At 50.9% G+C, this 9,638-nt stretch overlaps 1 protein-coding gene across 1 annotated transcript; it reads right to left on the reverse strand.

Annotated features, from left to right (window-relative positions):
* Positions 1 to 1,006: 1,006 nt before the first annotated feature.
* Positions 1,007 to 5,479, reverse strand: LOC126538706 (E3 ubiquitin-protein ligase PPP1R11-like). Its single transcript, XM_050185427.3, has 2 exons — positions 5,210 to 5,479; positions 1,007 to 2,088 (listed from the first exon to the last, which is right to left on the reverse strand). The coding sequence occupies exons 1-2, from the start codon at positions 5,344 to 5,346 to the stop codon at positions 1,803 to 1,805; spliced, it is 423 nt and encodes a 140-aa protein (XP_050041384.1). The 5' UTR covers positions 5,347 to 5,479; the 3' UTR covers positions 1,007 to 1,802.
* Between the last annotated feature and the right edge of the window lie 4,159 nt (positions 5,480 to 9,638).

The following is a 9,638-nucleotide window of genomic DNA, read 5'->3' on the forward strand; positions in this document are numbered from 1 at the left end:
GCTTCACCTCCGCCGCGGGTGGGGCCGGCATTGCACTGTCTTCGGTATCGGCCCACATATGGGGAGTGCTTAACGACTGCTTCACCTCCAGCGCGAGTCCCGCCGGATTGCACTATCTTCGGGATCGGCCCATGTATCGGAAGTGCTTAACGCCTGCTTCTCCTCCTCCGAGGGTCGGGCCGGTCTTGCACTATCTTCGGGATCGGTCCACGTATAGGGAGTGCTTAACGCCTGCTTTACCTCCGCCGTGCATCGCGTAGGTATTGCACTATATTCGGGATAGGCCCACGTATGGGGAGTGCTTAACGCCTGCTTTACCTCCGCCGTGCGTCGCGAAGGTATTGCACTATCTTCGGGATCGGCCCACGTATCTGGAGTGCTTAACGCCTGCTTTACCTCCGCCGTGCATCGCGTAGGTATTGCACTATATTCGGGATAGGCCCACGTATGGGGAGTGCTTAACGCCTGCTTTACCTCCGCCGTGCGTCGCGAAGGTATTGCACTATCTTCGGGATCGGCCCACGTATCTGGAGTGCTTAACGCCTGCTTTACCTCCGCCGTGCATCGCGTAGGTATTGCACTATATTCGGGATAGGCCCACGTATGGGGAGTGCTTAACGCCTGCTTTACCTCCGCCGTGCGTCGCGAAGGTATTGCACTATCTTCGGGATCGGCCCACGTATCTGGAGTGCTTAACGCCTGCTTTACCTCCGCCGTGCGTCGCGTAGGTATTTCACTATCTTCGGGATCAGCCCACGTACGGGGAGTGCTTGACACCTGCTTCACCACCGCCGCGGGTCGGGGTGGTATTGCACTATCTTCGGCATCGGCCCACATATGGGGAGTGTTTTGCCACAACGACACGAGAATTTTCTTGGACGGTAGGTAAAGCTAGAGGTACAGCGTCGCTGTAAGAGTTCGGATATGTCCCACTGCCAAACATTCTTCAAACGCACTACAGTACTTATTCAGTGCAAATTGCATAACCCATAATCAAGTGCTTTAATAAATTCCTTAAGCAGAAAGCAGGGTCACTGTAAATGCACGATCAGTGGCAGAGAAACATGCTGTCACATAAATACACAATTTCTAAAAGGAACTCGATCGTCGCTTTGAACATACATGGAGCCACAGTGCATGTATTCAGGTACGCATCCTCATATCGCTATAGAACGTCAATTACCTACGTTCTAAATGAAATTTTCTAGAGCATATCGCTCAGAGTCCTGGCGCTACCATGTTTATTTGTATGCAGCCAACCGAAAACTTGTCCTGATGCTCCCCAGTGTCCTATGTTTAGCGCGAGAAGAGTTCTTCCTTGTAGTGAATGGAGCCTACCGCGTAACCCCAAAAGTGTTGCTGCCTTATAACAACGTCATGTAGGTGCACTCAGTCATGATACGCACTTGTATGCAGAAGGCCTGGATTTGCTCCTTTGTAGTTATATCTGTGCGGCCCAGCAGAGATAGCAAGATGCGGCAATTTCATCGCATCAGGTCACTAATTCACGACGACTACATTGGGCTCCCACCACGCTCGTCAAATATCACTGCACCTGAATGCCCAATTCGCCGTGCTTTGGTCTGCCAGAGTCACCTTCTAATGCTTCTCGGTGGCGGCGACCTCTGTGACTCTTACTATGGAAGATGCTGCTTCTGAAGCCCAGACAGCACAATTTCATAGCGGTTGCGCATATAGAATTTGAAGCCGTCGCAGCAACTCCCCGACGCACTCGCCACTAGGCAAAGCGCCTGGATAGCGGTGTGTCGTATGCACTCAAATGAGTGGGGAGGAAGCTGATGTTACCGAGGTGGATGTTCCGGACCCAACCCCGCAGGGAGTGGCGCATTTTGGGGCTGCCGTTGGACAGAGTCTGCATTCCCAGCGTGCGGATTGTCTTTGTGGACATCTTTGTGGAATCTGCGGCCCTTGGGGAAGTGGCCGCGGCAGTTTTCGCAATCCCCTTCGTCGACGTCTTCCTCCGAGTCCTCCCCGAACTTGGTCGGTTTGACGTAGATGCAGCAGCACTTTGAACTTTTTCGGTTCAGGTTCTCGTTGTCAACGGTCTCGGTCGTCCAGGACACAACCCTGCATGCGAGTTAATTGCCGCAGGGGAGCATTAGTTAACAGAACACAGGTTGACACCAAGGAAAAAGCCTAAAAATCGTTACTGAGAAGGTAGAAATTATGTTAACGAAACGCAATTGCAATCAGGAACACACGGGCAAAAAGAACTGGCAGCAGATTTCCTTGTAATAGGGCATAGACATAACAGAATACGACCAGGGTCCTTCAATACTGTTATTTTGCTGATGAAGCTCCATGTAATGCTATGGGAGCAGTTTCATATAGCGCCCACAGTGGACACACAGCGACGCTGCCACCGATTGGAAGACAACTGAGCTGACGCCGGTCGGTCGGCATAGGCGTTCTGCGTATGCCGCCTACCGCGCGAGGGTCGAGTGCCATTAGTGGCACGTGAACATGCGCAACCTGCTATTTGTCGTTAAGTCTATTTTCAGTGCTCAAAAATTGAAACGCCATCAATTTGGAAACTATCGCAATGCGCTACTTCGTTTCTAGATCGCCTGAATTTGCAACAGCGTGTTAATCCCGACTTCTAGACGTACACTAAATAGTACGCTATGTCTAAAAACCAGCTACAGAGCGGTTACATGTCGCATTCGATATGATTACGCGCAGAAGGCGTTCATTGCTGTTCGAGTTTCAGTTTTAATGCGTTGCCACTAGAAGCGCCAAAGTGGGAAAAATCGTATGAGTGTGAAGTGTGAGGAGCCGGACATGTGGAGACGTGTGCGTCTGCGTGGGAAGAGAGGGCACGAGTAGCTTAAAAGATCATTTATTTGTCTGCGTATATATATATATATATATATACGATATAGGAAACTTGAAATTTGTCCCTGCACTCCTTGGACGCTGTGGGGTGCGGGCCACCGCACAACATCCATTTCGGATCGCACTGGTGAACTTTCGCCGGCGACCGTTTGCGGCAGATGCGACGCCACTCGCTTCCCGGGTTGGGACGCACGACAGCCCGGTCTCATATATATATATATATATATATATATATATATATCGCTTTCTTTTTTCGACTTACGGTGGTCTGTTCCAATCCACCGTCAGCTGCATTTGCTCCTCAAAGAGGCAGGGCGTGTGTCGAGTGAGCTCCTGGACAACACTTTGAAATCTGGTAAACGCGGTTTAAGTCATGGATGCGGTAGCTCGAAAAGGTGAGACAAAGTACTAGCGCCTTTCCCTCGCGTTCACCGCTAAATCGACATTAAATATTTTTAGAACTGTACGAATATCTCCGTGGGGTAGGAGCGATGCATCATGACGGCGGCAATGCTTAATATTTTTTGTGTGCCTGCGTATCAGTCCAATTGCAAGGGCACCAATGAAAAAGCATCAGAAGCGTGATTAAAGAGCATGAGCTCATGGTCAGAAATGGAACAGGCTCGCACTGGGTGGTTCATTGTCACATGTGTCGTTGTACTTCCCTATCTGATTGGATTAAGATGTTGCATCGACATAAGGCCCAACTTCCAAGAGCGATATTGGACGCGTTTTTCATGTCAGTTGAACGCACAAATTGTGTCAGTCAAGCATCGATCACCTAATCGCAAGGCGAAGAGACGTATATCTGGAAGTGTTTAGGTTTCCATCTTGACTAGTCCGCTTCGCATCGAATTAAGTGACCGCAGCTATGTCGCTCTTGTTATAAAATACGTGTGAGGTGGCTCATATCATAGATTTTTTTTTAATTCGAAGCATTTCTATGCCCATTCAGAGCCAAGGTAGAAAGCGAGGCTGCCCAAGGTCGCAGTTGTCGCCGATGCGCGCTCGCATGCGGCTACTAGCTTGGCGCCTCCTTCCTCCACTCGCCGGTAAGGGTGTACGCGCCACAAATAGACGTGGCTTGATCGTGCTAGGTGCAGTATGTTGCGCGTGGGCCTCTACTTACACATGCAACAATCGGTATCGAGCGAAAGTAGCGAGCGTTTCTCCGGGAGGACTTGAGTTCGTTTAGGCTGTACGCCACGTGCAAGGAATAAATGCTTCGCACTGGTTTAAATAATCATCGAGGGTGGTTTCGTGCCGTAATTCTTTTAAGTTGTGTAATTCCTGCTTTCCCTAATTAACCCGCTTGTTTCCGAAATAAGACTTCATTTGCAAGTCAGCGGTTTTCGTCGCCTTCTTTCACGTCTTTGCCTTCTGGCGCCGTTCTTCCCATGATGGATGAGGTATCCTTGCTTTGCTTCCCTACTCCGACTAAAGCGAAACTGTTTCCGAGAAACGTGTAATAAATATGAAGATTTGGGCTGCTCTGATGTTTGACAGTATATTTTAAAGGTCGGAAGTGCTTGAAGTTTCATTCAATGCGAGAACAAAAAAAAAAAATGACAAGCAGAAAATGATAGAATCCTGCTTTAACATTATATTAATGTTTAGTTCCTCTTTAAAGCCCAACTGCAAAGAAATTTCGTATAAATTTCGTATAAATCTCGTATAAATTAATAGTATATACCACTGAAGGATTCTTGACCAAGCCACAGGGCTGGTAATTGTAATTTTCTTGTTTGTAACCTTCAAACAGCACCTAAGCAGACGACGCGTGCATCTAGAGGTTGTCGCTATGACGTAAATCCTGGCTCGCCCCCTCCGCGATTGTTCATAGCGCCACCGATAGCCGCAGGAGCCGCCTTATCTCTAGTCATTCCGAGAAGCCGTTCGTTCAAAGTCACTCGTCACATCCGGTGTGCGGTAATGGGGACACTCTTTTACGTTCCGGTATAAAAATGGCTAATTTTGCGATAAGGCGATTTCTGTGAATTATTTGTGGCCCTTCCGCTCGTATTTCAAACATCGAATATCACACGGAGGCTCCTTAATTGTTATCGACATTATCTTAAAATAGGCTTAGGCGGGCCAAAATTTCGTTCCAGTTGGCCTTTTATGAGGCGGATTTGGTGTGATGACATCTTTGCTTTGACATCTGTCGCAGTTGTGTGCGAAAGAAGAGAAGGAGGAGGTAGCGCACCATGAAAAGCGCCACACGTGTAAAACGATCAGGAGTGGAATGGTCATGCGGACCCATTGTTGGTCATGGTCATGCGGATCCATGGTCATGCGGACCCATGCATTGTAAAAATACACGGGGGATATATGACCAGAGAATACTTCTTACCTTCTGAGTCCTTGTTTCGATTTCTTCTTGGTGATCTTGAGCGGCTTCTCAGCCGGCGCCGCCTGGTCAGGATTCAAATGTTGGGTGACGCTGCCCGAAGCGGCCGACTCCCTCTGCCGAGTTGACGCGTCCGCCATGAATACAATGGGTCGACGCGCACCGCCTCCTCCCCACTCAGCAGGGCACGCCGGTAGACCACACCGCCAGGCTTCTTCTTCTGCTGCCACATTAACAGACGGCGCATACCTGCACTGAGGGGATACGGCAAAGAAGAACGTTATTATTATAACAAACTTGTCGGCTTTGTAGCGTGCCTCTCTTTCCTGTTTATCTAGTTATTACCATTTCTATGAGTGACGAGACCTCGGACATCATTTTATAAAGCGAACCTTTGTTTGCGTCCCCGACCCCCCTGGCTAAGTGGGGACGGAGACATAATCGGCTGTCTTGCCGAATATACAACTTGGGTCACTGGATATTTGGCCCTGGGTGTCTGCTCTTTTGGAAGACTTGAGTCACAGGGGTAAGCGAGCATTCTTGGCCACTACCACCCGAATGGGTATGGAGATGTCGACTACACAGAAGTAAAGAAGAACGAGGTAGCAGAACCAGCTGAATCAAGGACATCATCATCATCATCATGTGGATGAATGTATGGATGCAAAACTTTAATGAAGGTCCTGAGGTACGCGACTCATCGCGCTGCGGGCCGCTTCCACGTTGGGACATTCAAGCCATGCCCGACCGCCACATCGTGGGCCCTCTAAACAGCCCATAGTTGCGCCCCGGCATCGGGGCGCAACTATAGCGGAGAGCCACTTGTCCTCACTGATTTGTTCTGCGCCTCGTAACGAGGGGCAACGCCAAAGCATAGGATCTAGGCTAGCGAGGTCATTGCAGTGCCTGCAAGAACTGTTGGCATAAGTGTCGGGATAAAGCTTGTGGAATAAAGCCGGGCTGGTATACGAGCCTGTTTGCAGTAATCTGAGGGTCAATGCCTGCGCTGTGTTTAACTTCTTGTGGGTAAGGTGAATGTCTCTCCTGCCGATATAAAAGTGCTGCGTAATTTCATTGCATGTGGTCGGTTGATCTCTGTTCTCCACCACTGCGGGCTTGCGGTGGAGTTCTCCATGGTCGCGGAAAGTGGGACCTCGCGCCTTGGAGTGGGCCAGCTGGTTGAGGTTGCATGGTGGGGCCTCCCGTGATGAATCCCATGTGAGCGGGGAACCACGTGAGAATGTGGGAGGCGATGCTTTTGCCGTCGAGGATGCCGCAGGCTTCCTTACACATGGCGCCAACGCTGAAGGCGTGGATGACTGCCCTGGAGTTGCTGAAGATATTGGCATGTTTGTCGTCCAGGAGGACCGAGGCAACGGCCACTTGCTCGGCCGCACGCGACGACGTGCTTCGTACCGAAGCGGCGTTAACGGTCGAACCCCTGTGGTTGATCGACACTACCGTGAAATTGTTGCTGTTGCCATACTGGGCCGCGTCAACGAAGCAGCAGCCGCCAGGGAGTTCTGTCGCGCGGCGTAGGAGCGCCACTACCCTGGCCTTCCATCTTTCTGCGTTGCGCTGGCGATACATATTGCGCGGGGCTGGGGATATGATGTCTTTCTGCTCTTTCGAAAGGCCCTGGTAGGCGTCTTCGGCAGTGGCTTTGGGGACGCCGATCTCTGTTAGGAGTCGCCTGCCCGCCCTGGTGCCGGAGAGTCTGAGAATCTGTGACCTTTCTTGAGCTTCTGCAATTTCTTCCAGTGTATTATAAATACCCAACTGGAGGAGTCGGTCGGTGCGTGTGTAGTTTGGTAGTCCGAGCGCGCTCTTGATCCCCCTCCTTATCATGGCATTTAGCGTGTCTCGCTCGGCCCTCTTCCAGACGTGCATGGCCGCTATACGTACGTGAAACGGCGTAACAAGAAAGCGTGGACTGGCCTTATCAGATTCGCTTCGCTCAGGACTCTCCTTCTGTTAGCTACCCGCTTGATTAGACCGATGACGCTATCCGTCTTCTTTGCTAGTTTGTGAATGGTGATGCTATTTGTGCCCGCCCCTTCGAGTGTCATTCCCAAGATTCGAATGGACGCGACTTTGGGAATCGGATCCCCGCACTTGGTGTAGAGATTAATGTCGATTGCAGTGGGGTGTTTCCAGTTCTGTGGCTTGCGGCCCTTTCTAGTTGGGCTGTAGAGAAGGAGCTCCGATTTCTTTGGGGAGCACCGGAGTTCCGTGTCTGTTAGAAAGCGCTCTGTAGTGTCGACAGCTTCCTGGAGAGCGGCTCCGACTTGTCCATCACTGCCACCCGCGACCCACGCACCAGACACTGACGTCGTCCACATAGATCGCGTGACCGAAGCCCTGGACCTTGCCTAGGTATCTCGAGTGGTCGAACATTGCGATGTTGAAGAGGAGCGGTGACATAACTGACCCCTGGGGGTGCCTCTTCTGCTCAGTTCCATTTTCTATGATTCCAAATCTTCAGCCTTGAGGATGGCTCATCGTTTGCTCAAGAGAGACCTGACGAAGGCATGGAAGGACGAGCCTATAGGTCGAGTTTGGAGATGGCGTCGAGAACGAACTCCTGACGGATGTTTTCAAAGGCCTTCTCCAGGTCCAAATCAAGGATGGCTCTCGTGTCCCGAGTGCAGGGTTCCAGGATTTGGATCTTGATAAGCTTCATGGCGTCCAAGGTGGAGAGGCCTGGCCTGAAACCTATCACGTTTTGAGGGAAAACGTCGTTGGTCTCGATATACTCGGCAGTTCTGTCGTGGATGGCGTGCTCGGCCACCTTCCCCACACACGACGTGAGTGAGATGGGGCGGAGGTTGTCCAAGCTCGGTGGTTTACCGGGCTTTGGGATGAGTATGACCTTAGCCAACTTTCATTGCTCCGGTACAATCCCCTCCTCCCAAATCCGAATGATCTCATCTGTGAGAAACTCGATCGATGTGTCCTCTAGGTTTCTGAGAGCCTTGTTGCTAATGTGATCCGCGCAGGGTGCTGACCTACCATTGAGGTCCTGTAGGGTCGCGGCGGATTTCACTGACTTTGAGAGGCTCGTCCAGCGCACAGCTTGACTTCCCTTTGTATACAGGGTATGCCGCCTTATCAGCCTCAGTTTTCAGCGGCAGGTACTTCTTAGCTAGCATCTCCAGCACGTCCTCTCCGAAGACGACTTCTTGGCTTCGTGGAGTGCTTTAGCGAAGACACTTCTTTGGTTTGACTTGATGCCGGAGTCGTCGAGCAAGTGTTTGAGAAGATTCCACTTGCCTCCCGTGCGCATTTGCCTGTCGATTGAATTGCAAATTTCGTCCCCTTGCTGCCTACACAGGGCTTGGTAGTGCTCGTCAATCTGCTTGTTGATCTCGGCTATCTTTTTTTCTGAGCTGGCGATTCAAGCGTTGGCTTTTCCACCTCTCGAGAAGTGATTGCTTGGCCTCGGGAAGGTGTGCTAGCCTGCTATCCATTTTGTATGTCTGTAGATCCGGCTCTACGGTTTTGGTGGTGGAGCAGACATATTGCAGAATTAGGACCACTGGACGGGACTCTCCGGCTTTTCTCCGCGGGCAGCGCGGGCCTTGCGAGCCTCACGGAATTTGTCCCAGTCAGGGACCGAGAAGGCCTTCTTTCTTTTCTGCTCCACTTGTAAGCTGGTGGCCGTGATGTAATGATCACTACCGAGGTCTATGATCAGATTCGACCACACAGCTGAGCCAGCGTTTTTAACAAAGGCGAGATCCGGGATAGTGTCCCTGGTCGAGGAGGTGCCGCGTCTGGTGGGAAAGGCTGGGTCCGTCAATAGAGAGAGTCTCGCATCTCCCGCCACAGGCTTCTGCCCTTGAGCGTGTCGTGTGTGTAGTTCGACGCGTGAAAGGGGGCGTTCAAATTGCCGGCCACAACCAGTCGAGAGTTTCCGGCGAGTTTCCTTGCCCTAGTGATGATGGTTTTTAAACATTGTCTGTGATCGCTCGGGCTACTGTATACGTTAAGTATAAAAATGCTGGAGATGTTGGATTGACTTGGGATGACTTCTACTAGGGAGATCTCCGTCTTGCTAGGCCGGACCCCGATCGTTTGCGACGAAAGTAAACTTGCTACTGACTAATGTGCAGATTCCTCTGCCATCCCCACGGAGAGCAAGAGCTTTGTATCCCTGGAGTGAAGCCTGATAAGTCATCGTTTCTTGCAATAATATAACATGTGGCTTCTCTTTGTGAGTGCGAACAAACTGCTGCAGGGTGCATCTTTTATGGTGGAGTCCCCGGCAGTTCCACTGCCAAATCCTAAATTGGGTGTGTGGCCCCATCCTTGCTGTATAGAGTCCTTACTACTAGGGTACATCCTTGCTACTAGGGTCTCGAGGCAGACCGTTCTACTAATTGGTCCGGGGATGCGCAGTCTGGAAATATAAATTTTGGAACTCAGGGAA

Source organism: Dermacentor andersoni, chromosome 8 (assembly GCF_023375885.2).
Source record: "Dermacentor andersoni chromosome 8, qqDerAnde1_hic_scaffold, whole genome shotgun sequence".
In the NCBI taxonomy this organism is placed as follows: domain Eukaryota; kingdom Metazoa; phylum Arthropoda; class Arachnida; order Ixodida; family Ixodidae; genus Dermacentor; species Dermacentor andersoni.

Coding starts and splice junctions, on each gene's coding strand:
- LOC126538706 (XM_050185427.3), bottom strand. CDS start 5,346: ATGGCGGACGCGTCAACTCGGCAGAGGGAGTCGGCCGCTTCGGGCAGC. Junction 2,089..5,209: donor TCGAAACAAGGACTCAGAAG/GTAAGAAGTATT, acceptor ACTCGCATGCAG/GGTTGTGTCCTGGACGACCG.